The following is a 13,773-nucleotide window of genomic DNA, read 5'->3' on the forward strand; positions in this document are numbered from 1 at the left end:
CCCTTTGCATGGCTTTCCTAGTCCTGAAAGGCCTTTTAAAAGTTAAGTTTGATCCATTTTGAGTTCATTTTTGTGTATGTATAAGGGACTGTTCTAGCTTCATTGATTTACATGCTGATGTCCAGTTTTTCCAACACCATTTGCTGAAGAGACTGTCTTTATTCCATTGTACATTCTTGCCTCCTTTGTCAAAGATTAGTTGACCAAAAATTTGTGGGTTCATTCATTTCTGGGCTCTCTATTCTGTTCCATTGGTCTATATATCTGTTTTTGTACCAATACCATGCTGTCGTGATGACTGTAGCTCTATAGTATTGTCTGAAGTCTGGGAGAGTTATTCCTCCACCCTCTTTCTTTCTCTTCAGTAATGCTTTGGCAATTCTAGGTCTTTGATGGTTCCATATAAATTTTATTTTGATTTGTTCTAGTTCTGTGAAATATGTCCTGGATAATTTGATAGGGATTGCATTAAATCTGTAGATTGCCTTGGGGAGCATGACCATTTTAATAATATTGATTCTTCCAATCCAGGAGCATGAGATATCTTTCTATTTTTTAAAGTCTTCTTTAATTTCCTTAATCAATGTTTTATAGTTTTCTGTGTATAATTCTTTCACCTCCTTGGTTAGATTTATTTCTAGGTATTTTATTACTTTGGGTGCTATTTTAAAATGGATTGTTCCTTTCCTTTCCTTTCCTGTTAATTCATCATTAGTGTAAAGAAATGCAACTGACTTTTGTACATTAATCTTGTAACCTGCAACATTGCTGAATTCTTTGATTAGTTCTAGTAGTTTTTGTGTGGATCTTTTAGGGTTTCCTATATATAGTATAATGCCACCTGCATATAATGACACTTTTATCTCTTCTTTTCCAATTTGGATCCCTTTTATTTCTCTCTCTTGCCTTATTTCTGTAGTTAGAACTTCCAAGACTATGTTGAATACAAGTGGTGATAGTGGGTAGCCTTGGCTTGTGCCAGATTTTAGTGGGAAGCTTTTGAGTTTTTCACCGTTGAGTACTATGCTGGCTGTAGGTTTGTCATATATAGCTTTTATTATGTTGAGATATGTTCCCTCTATACCTACTTTGGTGAGAGTTTTTATCATAAATGGATGTTGAATTTTATCAAAATGGACCAAAGACTTAACCATAAGACAAGTTACAATAAACCTCCTAGTAGAAAATATAGGCAAAACATTATCTCACATACATCTCAAAAATGTTCTAAGGCAGTCTACCCAAGCAATAGAAATAAAAGCAGAAATAAACAAATGGGACCTAATTAAACTTATAAGCTTCTGCACAGCAAAGGAAACCATAAGCAAAACCAAATGACAACCTACAGAATGGGAGAAAATTTTTGCTAAAGATGAAACTGACAAAGGCTTGATCTCCAGAATATATAAGCAACTCATATGACTTAATAAGAAAAAAACAAACAACCCAGTCCAAAAGTGGGCAGAAGACCTAAACAAGCAATTTTCCAAGGAAAACATACAAATGATCAAGAGGCACATGAAAAAATGCTCAATATCACTAATTATCAGAGAAATGCAAGTCAAAACTATGATGAGGTATCACCTCACACCAGTCAGAATGGCCATCATTCAAAAGTCCACAAATGACAAATGCTGGAGAGAGTGTGGAGAAAAGGGAACCCTCCTACACTGCTGGTGGGAATGCAGTTTGGTGCAGCCATTGTGGAAAACAGGATAGAGATTCCTCGAAAGACTAGGAATAGACTTACCATAGGACCCAGTAATCCAGCTCCTGGGCATATATCCAGAAGGAACCCTACTTCAAAGAGACACCTGCACCCCAATGTTCATAGCAGTACTGTTTACAATAGCCAAGACATGGAAACAGCCTAAATGTCTATCAACAGATGCCTGGATAAAGAAAAAATGATATATTTATACAATGGAATACTATTCAGCCATAAAAGATGACAACATAATGCCATTTGCAGCAACATCGTTGTCCCTGGAGAATGTCACTCTAAGTGAAGTAAGCCAGAAAGAGAAAGAAAAATACCATATGAGATTGCTCATATGTGAAATTTAAAAAAAAAAAAAGAACATAAATACAAAACAGAAACAGACTCATAGACATAGAATACAAATTTGTGGTTGCCAAGGGGGTGGGAGGTGGGAAGGGACAGACTGGGAGTTCAAAATTTGTAGATACTGACAGGCATATGTAGAATAGAGAAATAAGATTATACTGTGTAGCACAGGGAAATATATACAAGATCTTGTGGTAGCTCACAGCGAAAAAGAATATGACAATGAATATATGTGTGCTCATGTATAGCTGAAAAATTGTGCTCTACATTGTTAATTGACACAACATTGTAAAGTGACTATAACTCAATAAAAAAAATCTTTTTTAAAAAAAATTAAGGCTGAGACTACTTATGAAAAGTTCTAGCATAGTCAATTCAAAAGTACCTTTGTGATCAATTCACTTATGTAAGTAATCAGTCCAAAACTCATTAACATCAGACTTCCAAACACATTAATTTGCAAACAAATTAATTTTAATTGGCTAGTTTGTAAAAATGAGGGAAAATTTAGACAGCAAATATGTTTTAGTGGATGTTGACTTCTGATGCTGTTACTTGTGGTCTGCATTTACTTTCTAAGCCTTGTCTCTCAGAACATTCCTTGTTCTCATGCTACATAGTTGTAAAATTTTTTTTGAATTATTAAGAATGGCATTCTAGGTCATTTCTGAGGCTTACTTCAACAACCTATCTTTGAATGAGCACCAGCTGTCCCACGACCTGCAATCAAGGGTTTATGTAAGCTGGAAAAGGCACATTTTAAAGGACCATTTCCAACCTAGATAAAAGGATCCTTATAGGTCTATTAACTAGCTCATGTGCAATGAACCTGAATGAAATTGACTCTTGGATTCATACTTCCCATTTGACAAGGACCTCTGCATTGGATTGGCCTGTAGAAGGGCCTGCTGACCCCAAAAGACATCCACACCATACTAAGAGTAAGAATACAACAGTGGTGGTCAGGTGACCGAGGATTCTGGACCAGGCCTATAAGACCTATCATTCTAATCTAATTGAACTCATTACTAAATATTTGTCTCACTAACAACTTGAAAATATATGGTTCTACTTCTATTCATACTGTTGCCCCCAATGTTTAGGATAGAAAAAAAATTTTAATGGAGCTGTCACAGAGTATAACTGCAGAGTATGTCTCAATGCTTGCTTTAAGTTTGTTTCTAAAAGTACATGTACAATACTTAAGTGACAATTGGGTATAATTGATAAAATGTATACCTTATATAAAATGTTTCCTTGTCAACATACCTCTGTTATTGTTTGTTATGTCTAATTAGTTTTCCCCAAAGTGAATAACTAGGCAAATGTGTGTGTGTGTGTGTGTGTGTGTGTGTGTGTGTGTGTATTAAGTATGTCTAGAACCAAGGGACATGATTGAATAGGGGGCAGGAGTAAACACAATGGCTTTGAGAGACATTTGTTTTAATCATCAATACATTCTATTGTAAGATTTACAATCAAAAGCATAAATGATTTTTAAAATTGCACATATTAATGTATGGAGAAGTCATCTTGGCTTATACATGGTTTAACTTTAATTTTACTGACCAGAGGGGCTTGTTTTGTGGCCTTTAGGATATGCATTTTGTATCTGCTTAGGCCATTGAGGAGGGAATGCATTTGAAATTCAAAATGGAGTAGCTGTAGTTCAGACATCCACGGTAAAACTAGGTGGCCATTGTGGATGAGATTTCAGACACTTTCTGTATTATTGAGAACTTGAAGTTTATGAGCAGTGTCAAACTCAAGATGCCACTCATCATTCTCAAAGCAATGTCTGCTGGGAAATGACAGCTGCAATTTTCCAAGATCTCCTTTTGTAACCATTAAGTTTTTAGACAATGAGATTGCTTTAGATCATATGTTAGCAGAAACAAGGAGACTTGTGTAATGACCAATAGCTCCTGTCTTGTATAGGACAATACCATATCAGAAGTTAAAACCTACTTAAATAAAGTAGACAACTGGCTACCTGGCTATAAGTTTCTGCCAAATTTCTAGGTCCAGACTGCTTTTCAAGCTTATTTTCCTGTGTTTCTCAGGGAATGAGATCTATTTTGTCTATTAAAGTTTCAAATATCACTCCTCAAACAGCTTCTAATTGGATCTGTTGATAACAAATTGATGGACTGAGGGACTGAGGTCTTAATCATACTGGACTTGGATGCAAGTCTTGGAACTCAAGAATATTTTCAACGCAATGTGCATTCTCCAAATTGAGGCAGGACTACATTCCATTTTAGCAGGAAGTGGCCAGAGTGGTCATCGATGCATTCCCAGAAAGATTTGGAAAAGTAAAATAGGATTGGGTATTGAAACCCAGTCCCTGTAAGTCTGAGTTCCTCTGCTGAATTTATGTTTAACCTCTATCAAACTGTTATCCACTTTCATGTCCAACACCTGTTCTCCTCAGGATTGAGGAGTATCAACAAAAGGGGAATATGTTACTGAGTGGGACCCTATGGGGCCTCCTGGGACCCTATGGGGCCTCCTGGGACAAATCCTCCCCCCACATCCTCTGAAGAGGTGCATTAGCATCTCTCTGAAGGACCTAGATAACAGTATTGATACTCTTTTCCCGAGATGTTTTACAGATGCTAAAATCACCATGATCTACTTGGTGATGATTTGCACATAACCCTCAGGACTACTGCAGCCTAAGGATTTACAGTGTTAACCCCTGTGGCACTGTCCTGTTAGCTCACCATCAACTGATCATGACTTGTGCACCAGGTGATAACATTCTTTGCAACAACCTCACCATAACCTGGACTTTAAAATTGCTTTCCTGAAACCCATCAGGGAAGCTCAGGTGTTTTGAGCACTCACTTCCTGGAAATCTTGCTTGGCACCCTGCAATAAATGCTGTACTTTCCTTCATCGCAGCCTGGTGTCATTAGGTTGGCTTTACTCCTGTGGGCAAGCAGACCCAGGTTGGCTCCTTAGCACTCCCACCTCACATTTGTTTTGTTCTTTGTGCCCTGTAGTTTTATGTGTCTGTGACCAGCAGCTATTTTTCCCATGGATAAACCCATAGCAGAATTCTATGTATTCCCATGTTAAAATCCTATTACCTACACAATAAGAAATTCAGAGGTTAAAAATGCCATAAGAATGTTATTAAACAGGAATGCAATTTCAGATAATGAATGACCCAATATGAAGATTTTATTTCTATCATGATCTTTACATTTTCATATTTTATTATTTCAAAGCCTTCCCACACCTCTCACCTGACACTGACAGCACCTCTGCAAGGTAGATATAGTTAGGATTTCTCCTATTTTACAGATGAAGAAAATTGAACTTCAGAAAAGTTAAACTGTCTGAGACACCGCTAGTCTTCAGGTCTGTATTTTTCTAAATTCAGATTAATGCTCTTTCAAGCACTTCAAATGATATCAGGAAAAACACAGCATTTCATCAGACCCTCTCTGGTTTTGTAGTGACTGAAATTTTCCCCTTCCTAATTGCAGAATTTTATACGTCTGTGTGTATAAGCGGTTGGAATTCAGAAAGCTGTATGGCTTATTGGTATCTAGGATGGAGTGGAATATATTATAGAAAAGAAGATGCCCGTATCCTCTTGGCACACACCTGACATACCTAATATTTAAAATTATGCTGGATTTCTTGTTCTGTTGGGTAAAAATTGTCAGTGATTTAAAAAATTGATCACACTGACTTTAAGCAGATATGAAAATATTAAAGTGTTCTCAAGTTACCACATCATAAAATTAAAATTCAGTGTTCCTATTTTACAGAAAAAAATGGAGGATCAGAAAGGTTAAATAACTAGACCACAGAAAATGTAAGTTAGATTTGAGCCCAAATATACTTCCCCACATTGTGTGAACTTTTTGTGTACAGAATTCCTTGGAACTGGTATTTGATTATGGTTTAGTATATAAAATATTTTTTATTATATGCCATTAGATGTGACACTTTATTAGATTAACAAATATTAGTAGCAATTAAATGCAGATGCTTTTCAAAACCAAACAATAAAATATATTCCTAAAACGATTTCACTATTAGGAAGATGACTTTACCCTTAGTCCCTTGAATATGGAATCCCCTTTGACAATTGTTTCAGGAGATTATTTATAAGGGATATAACCCCCCCCAATAAAACAAAAGCAGGTATTATTAGTCCACAGTTGTCAAAGAAAAAAATTCTCAGCTAAACAACTTATCTAACTTATCAGACTTTGTTGTGAATTAATTTTGACTCTTTCCAAAAATGAAGTCTATTAGCAAAATGCAAATGTATGTAAGTCATAGATATGTTTATAGTTTCCTCTTTTGACAAAAAGGCCCAGCCTCCCACTTTATGGATACCACATATTTTATTGAAGAAATAATGGGCTCAGTGATGTAACAATATTTATCAAGCATATTACGGTTATGAAAATGTGATGGAGAGTAAGAACACTAGCTTCAGGATCAGGAGACATGAGCTTTACTTCACACTATGCCATCATCTTATTCCATAACATTAAACAGCTTCTCTTATTTCCACAAGTAGTTTACTTAGGTAAATTTGAAGATGTTTCCAAATTCTGTAATTCTGCCCAAGCCAAAATGTTTATTGTCATCAGTACTGTTAGATTGTTCCTACGTCAATTAGAACTAAAATTAAAAGATTTATGAGAGCACAGCTCTCACTTCCTAAAACTTTTCTATTTCTGGCAAACAGGAGATGTCCCTTTGTGATAAAAGTGCCTTTAGATTGGACTAGACAATATAAGCTCTGCTTTTGAGTGCTTAGTTATTTTGAGGACATGATTCTCTGCCTAATGAGATGCATGAAGCTGCCATGAGAACACTTTGGCAGGTACCCAGCTTTTGTGAAATTAGTCCCTGAACCTATAAAACAAGAAATCATACCTCAGCTGGTTTCTGATCAACTGTGATAAGATTCACATATAATTTGTCCTGCTCTCTCATGCTTGAGAACCTCTTTTGCTGTTATCTCCAGGGTTTTAAACCACTCTGTCTTTGGATTTGTATTCTGGAAACAGACTTGCCTGGTGTGGCTCCAGAGACTCCTCTTTTGAAAAATTGTTTCATGGACAATATTCACTGATTTAGACCTAACTCTTATCTCTTTGCATTTCATGGGCAACTCTAGGACTTGGGGAGCTAGACTAGACAGGTGTAAGTGTTCTAAAGCCATCTCTCTCTCCATCACTGTATTTATTTAAGTAGAGGCTGAGACGACCACTTTATGGGCCATTGTGAATGGATCTTAATTTTTTATGATGTTGAGAATGATGACTTTACACATACTAATTGTCTTATCTGAGTCTTTCATTCCGCAGTTGAAGACAAGTTCAAGACATTTTCATGATGACATGTCAGGAAATCTCATATTCCTTATTGTTCTTTAGACAGTTTCAAGTCCTCATTTAGACTGTTTTTGGCACTTGCTATCACAGATATTACTATGGCACTTTATTCTAAAGAGTGTAGTCAGACCAGGTTTGACACATGCTGCTCACAGTGATCCCATTCTCTGGAGGAATCCAGAAAATAAATTGTTAATGTGAAACTTATTTTTCTTGTTATTAATGCAAGCATATTTGAACATGGTCAGTGAGTTTGTGCTATTTGGGAATATTTACAAATTGAACTGGATTAAATTAATTTGAAAATAATTTCAAATGTCAATATTTATTTATTTTAGTAGATAATTATAATAGGCTTCACAGTTGGTGGCAAAGTAAACTTGCCATGACAATAATTAAAGGTTGTAAAACAATAATTTAAAGGTAAGTATCCTGGCCCAGTATTTAGTGACCTGGCTACTTATTTTGCCTTAGCAAACGGCATTCTGATTCCTTGTCTTCTATTTACTTGTTATAAATTGTGGATATAAAATTTATTCTTTTGCATTCCACAGGATATTATGAAATTAAATTTAAATGACTGCAAAAAGTGCATTCTACCATCTCTGAATATAACTGAAGACTAGAATTATTTACATGATCATGTTAATCTAATTCCAGAATTGGTACAAGATACAACCAATTTGAAAGAGTTCTGTAAATTTTACCTTCTGTGAAATGCCAATATTACAATAGGGCTTGTAATTTTCACTTAATGTGCATCTGAAAATAAGTATTTAAACACTATAATTTGTATAAATTATAGACTGATTAAAAACAAAATATTATAATAAACATTTTTCAGAGAGTTACCTACATAAATCATTAATTTACAGAATATTATGCAGACTTAATATTAAGCTCATTTGGTATCCAATATCTAAATCCATAAATGGTCAACTCTTTTTTAATATTTAAATAAACTTATTTATTTATTTATTTATTCTTGATTTAACATCCAACATTTTTTAAAAAATTTTTATTAACATTTTTATTGATTTATAATAATTTTACAATGTTGGGGCAAATTCCAGTGTAGAGCACAATTTTTCAATTATTCATGAACATATATATATTCATTGTCACATTTTTTTCCTCTGTGAGCTACCATAAGAACTTGTATATATTTCCCTGTGCTATACAGTATAATCTTGTTTATTTATTCTACATTTTGAAATCCCAGTCTATCCCTTCCCACCCCCTGCCCCCTTGGCAACCACAAGTTTGTATTTTATGCCTTTAGTCTATTTCTATTTTGTATTTATACTTTGTTTGCTTTGTTTTGTTTTGTTAGATTCCACATATAAGCGATCTCATATGGTATTTTTTTTTCTCTTTCTGGCTTACTTCACTTAGAATGACATTCTCCGGGAGCATCCATGTTGCTGCAAATGGTGTTATGTTGTCAGTTTTTATGGCTGAATAGTGTTCCATAGTATAAATATACCACATCTTCTTTATCCAGTCATCTGTTGATGGACATTTAGACTGTTTCCATGTCTAGGCTATTGTAAATAGTGCTGCTATGAACAATGGTCAACTCATTCTGTTTTTCTGTTGTCATAATGTTTTGTCTTCATGTAGACATAATGAGGAGTTCACAATTAAAGAGGAATGCTGTAAGAATTCTCCTCTGAACTTCAGTTAAGTTATGTGAAATAATTGAGTTGTTGGCAAGATCTGCTAATGATGGTGAAATACCCGAGGCCCAATTAGCCACAGCTAACAAACTTCAGATAATTGGCCTAAAAACAGGAAATGTGGTAGCACTTTTAAGGTTCAAGAGAAAGGCCTTATCCAATGGTACTACTTAGGAATCAGCAAACCAGATTTGTAGCTGGCTAGTTGCTATTTTTCATCTTATAACTTTCTTTCTTTCTTGGTGAACTATCAACTTCCTGGGGCCTGAGCCATGGAGCTATGACAGACAAGTTCACAGGTAAGATTATTTTTCCCCAAGAAATCATATAATTACAGATGCTCAGGTTTAAATGGATTTACAAATTATATAATCACTGCTCATCCTCATCAATCTGAGTTTTCAATGAAAATTCAGCCTGAAAAACATTAAGAAAGATAGACTCAACTACAATACTACCAATTCAGAAGTAAAAATTATTTGGGGTCTTTTTTTCTTATTGATATGTGTTTAAATTAGTTAGAAGAATAATATAGTTAGTTAGAATTAAATTAGAATAACTATATAATTCAAATTTGTATCCAAAATTTTCCCAACTCATAGTACATCAGAATTTTCTTATGATACTGCACAATTTTTTAAAAGACCTCTGTTAAAAACACGAGTCAAGGAGATGCACTATATTTTAATTATCCATTTGTCCAATGTTGAGTATTCCATTTAATGTCTACATTTTCCACAGCTCTTAACACATTTAGTTAAACATATTTGTAAATAATGGTTTTCCTCTTTTGAAAAGACTTTCCTTTAGAATTTAATCCTAGAAAGAGTATTGTGGAGCCAAAGGAAAAAGAAAGAGTAATGTTTACTTCTTCATAAAGCTCTTTTATCCACTTATCTTTGAAAGGAAAAGACATATTTTTACTAGAATACATTTTATTATGTTTTCCCTTCTCTTTGGGAAATTTATGTCCCCAAAGTTCCTCATTCTATTAGTAATGCAGTATCTTGTAACCAGGAATGACAGATGATGGATGCTTTGAGAAAATGGGAGAAGGAGGCATGAGAATGCCTGTAGCAGAAACAAAGGAGTGGGAAGCTCATTCACATCATGGAGGGATGAGTTACTGAGTTTTGTTAATGAAATTTCAGGGAAGGGATTACTAAAGACACTTCACATGGACAATTTTTATAACTTTATGTTTACACACATATTAATATATTAGTATACACAGTCAGTATCCAATAAATATGTGTTGAATGAATGAACTTTTAATAGGTACTTATAGTAATAGATTTTACATGTGTTTGTGCTATGTGTATATGTATTCATGTGTGTAATACACTACATATCGCTCTGTCTTATCTGGAAATTGATTTCTTTTTGTTCTCATAATAAATTTTTGCTTTTAGAACTTTGAAAATAAAGATTTCCTTACTTGACAGATCCTCCATGTACTGAACACTTACACGATAGTTTCTTTAATCCAAGTCTACTGTTCTGTAAACTTATTGAATATGTCTCTGTCATTGAATATGGAACAGAATTTTGAAGAATAAAAAAAAATACCAATTAGCAAACACTACAGTTATCTTGATAATAAAGTGACCCAATAACATACTCATTCCTAGTGGCAATTAATATTTTCATATTACCTGATAAAGTGTGCCAGAAAGTATTAACCTGGAAGGCAGCTTTCTTTCAAATGTTTATTTGTGTTTCTCATAAAGTAGAGAGTAATGATAAACAGAGCAGGAGGATGAGAACACCTGAATTCCTGGTAGATTTATGGCCTGAAGTAGAAGGTGTATTCTCACCCATGGAGAATGGCAATTCACCAAGCACTTACTCATCACCTAACAGGTTTCAGGCAGCGCAGACATGCCAGGCAGTATGGTAGGTGCAGTGAGGAAACACACCTGAAATAGCTTATGTGTTCTGGTAGGTACCAGGGAGAGCCTGTTGCCCACTACTTATATACATTTCCCTAAACTGCCTGCTTATGGGAGATACATATTCATGGTGTCTTTCTTTCCACACTTAGAGCTGAGGGTTCAGATGTGAATACTCGTGGAAGAGGAACTATCTCTTGCCTGTGTGCAACACCTCTTAGCTTACAAGATACAACTGACAATAACAGTGTGAAGCCTCACAGACACAGAGGAGGGATCAAAATCATAGGACACAGAACTGATGTACCAGAGACACATGGAGTTGGAACCAGAAAGGGAATCCAGATCTCACATAGACAGCCCAGGGTTTTCTCAATAAATTACCCATCAAATGTTGCCCTATGTATGTTTTACAGGTGACAGGTACTAGGTGTCTGAAGAGATGGAAACATCATGGAGGAAGTAAGAGAGAACTGAAACAAGCACTGAGGCAGGAGTGTCAAGGACGTGCTCCGCAGGAACAGTGACTGCTCTAGTTTTGTATCAAGATACTCAGACCACAATCCTTTTATGATTAATGAGTATCATTCCTTATTCTTGTAGATAATTCAGGCCCCAGGAAGGTGTAACTTGCTGAATGGACCTCCTCACCCCTCCCAACAATGTAACTGAATTTCTTCTCTTGGGACTCACACAGAATCCACACTTGCAAAAAATACTTTTCATTGTCTTTTTGCTCATTTTCCTATTCACCCTGCTGACCAGTCTGCTCGTGGGCATCACCGTCTCCCTCAGCCCCACACTTTCAGCTCCCGTGTACTTCTTCCTCACTTACTTGTCCTTAATCGACACCATATACACATCTGCCACCACCCCAAAAGTGATCATTGACCTGCTTTACCAGAGGAAAACCATCTCCTGGGGTGGCTGCATGACTCAGCTCTTTGTGGTACACTTCCTGGGAGGATCAGAGATCATCATCCTGGTTGTCATGGCCTATGACCGCTACGTGGCCATCTGCAAGCCTCTGCACTACACAACCATCATGCGCCTTTGGCTCTGCCAGCTCCTGGTGGTGGTGGCCTGGACTGGGGGGATCCTACATGCCACTGTGCAGGTTCTTCTCACTGTTGACTTGCCCTTCTGTGGTCCCAATGTCATTGACCACTTCATGTGTGACTTTTTCTCACTGTTAAAACTGGCCTGCAGTGACACTTACAAGCTTGGCATTGTGGTGGCTGCTAACAGTGGGGGCATGTGCTTACTGATTTTTTTCATGCTACTTATCTCCTACATAGTCATCCTGAGCTCCCTGAAATCCCGTGGCGCTGAAGGACGGCGTAAAGCTCTGTCTACATGTGGCTCTCACTTCACAGTAGTGATGCTCTATTTTGTCCCTTGTATACTCACCTACACATGTCCTGTGGAGACTTACCCTGTGGACCTGTTGATGAGTGTGTTCTTTATAATCCTCACTCCCATGTTAAATCCTATCATTTACACAGTGAGAAACACAGAGGTGAAAAATGCCATGAGGAGTTTGTTGAAGAGGAGAGTAACTTAGGTTGTTCGTGATGCCAAGAATGTGATGATTTATATACATAGGAAGAATTATAACATTGTAAATTTTGCAGATCATTGGCAGAAGAAAAAGACTCATAAACCAGCATTTGTTGATAATTTAATATTGGTTAGGCATTTATTAGGCATTATGGTTACTTAGACTTTACCAAGTCTTCGATGTTCGTGATCATAACTTTAGAATAGGTAATGGAGAGAACAACTATAGACCCTTAGTTGGTGATTGTAGAGTATATTTTTCTTCAGATTCTTACTGCTACTTTACTAAATACTTCATATATGTTACTTGGATAAAATTGGTTTTTCCATAGGACCTTGATATCAGAACTTCTATGTTTGCTTAACCTATTGCAAAGCAAATAAGGCATAAAAATTCTTAGATAGAAAATGGACAGATGTATGATGGAATCATGGCTGATTTTTTTCCCTGCACTATTAATTTACCAAAAGCAAAAAGAAAGATGCCACAACAGGAGGAAATATAATTCACAAACTACTTCTAATTCTTTTATTTGCAGAAAAACAAGCCAGAAATTTTGAAATTACTCTTAATTTGGACTTAATTTCTTAATATCCTTGTGGCTCACAGTTTTTCTTTAATATAAAGGACATGCTTTATTTTTACATACCAAGAATTGAGTAGCCATTTGAAACATGAGTAAACATTATTTTATCAAATTTCAACAAAGAAATCTATGGTTAGATTCCAAAGCTAGTGAACTATGCAATGATACACATTAGTTGGTTGTTTCCAACTCTAAGACATTATAAATAAAACTGCTAAAAATATCTTTGTATGGTTATTGATAAAAGAAGTAAAGAAAGCAGAAATATATGAAATGATTATTTTCAAGACACAAGATGTCAGAAAAATTGACATTGATCACCAAGAGATGGGAAACAAGTTGGGCTCTAGGATTTTCCAGTTTATTACCTTTAAGTTTTCTTGCTGTGGTACAGAGAAGGGTACCTCAGAAGGTCCTGGTATATTGCTTCAGTTGAGGAGATGAAGTTGAGTTTCTGTGGAGACGAAGCATCTGAAATTGTGAAAATGGAATATCACAGAGCATAGACCTATAGACCTGCATCAATGGTGGGAAAGAGAGACAGGCAGATAGACAGAGAGACAGACAGACAAACACTGAGAGAGGGAATGCTGGAGAACTAGAGAGAATCCCTCT

At 35.8% G+C, this 13,773-nt stretch overlaps 1 protein-coding gene across 1 annotated transcript; it reads left to right on the forward strand.

The window, feature by feature from the left end:
* The first annotated feature begins 11,648 nt into the window (after positions 1 to 11,648).
* LOC141575668 (olfactory receptor 4C3D-like) lies at positions 11,649 to 12,575 on the forward strand. Its single transcript, XM_074355434.1, has one exon. It carries the CDS (start codon positions 11,649 to 11,651, stop codon positions 12,573 to 12,575), a length of 927 nt encoding a protein of 308 aa, XP_074211535.1.
* Positions 12,576 to 13,773: the final 1,198 nt, after the last annotated feature.

The sequence above is a fragment of the Camelus bactrianus genome, chromosome 30, assembly GCF_048773025.1.
Source record: "Camelus bactrianus isolate YW-2024 breed Bactrian camel chromosome 30, ASM4877302v1, whole genome shotgun sequence".
Lineage (NCBI taxonomy): Eukaryota > Metazoa > Chordata > Mammalia > Artiodactyla > Camelidae > Camelus > Camelus bactrianus.

Bases quoted from the DNA above. Each gene is read 5' to 3' on its own strand.
- LOC141575668 (XM_074355434.1), top strand. From the start codon at position 11,649: ATGGACCTCCTCACCCCTCCCAACAATGTAACTGAATTTCTTCTCTTG.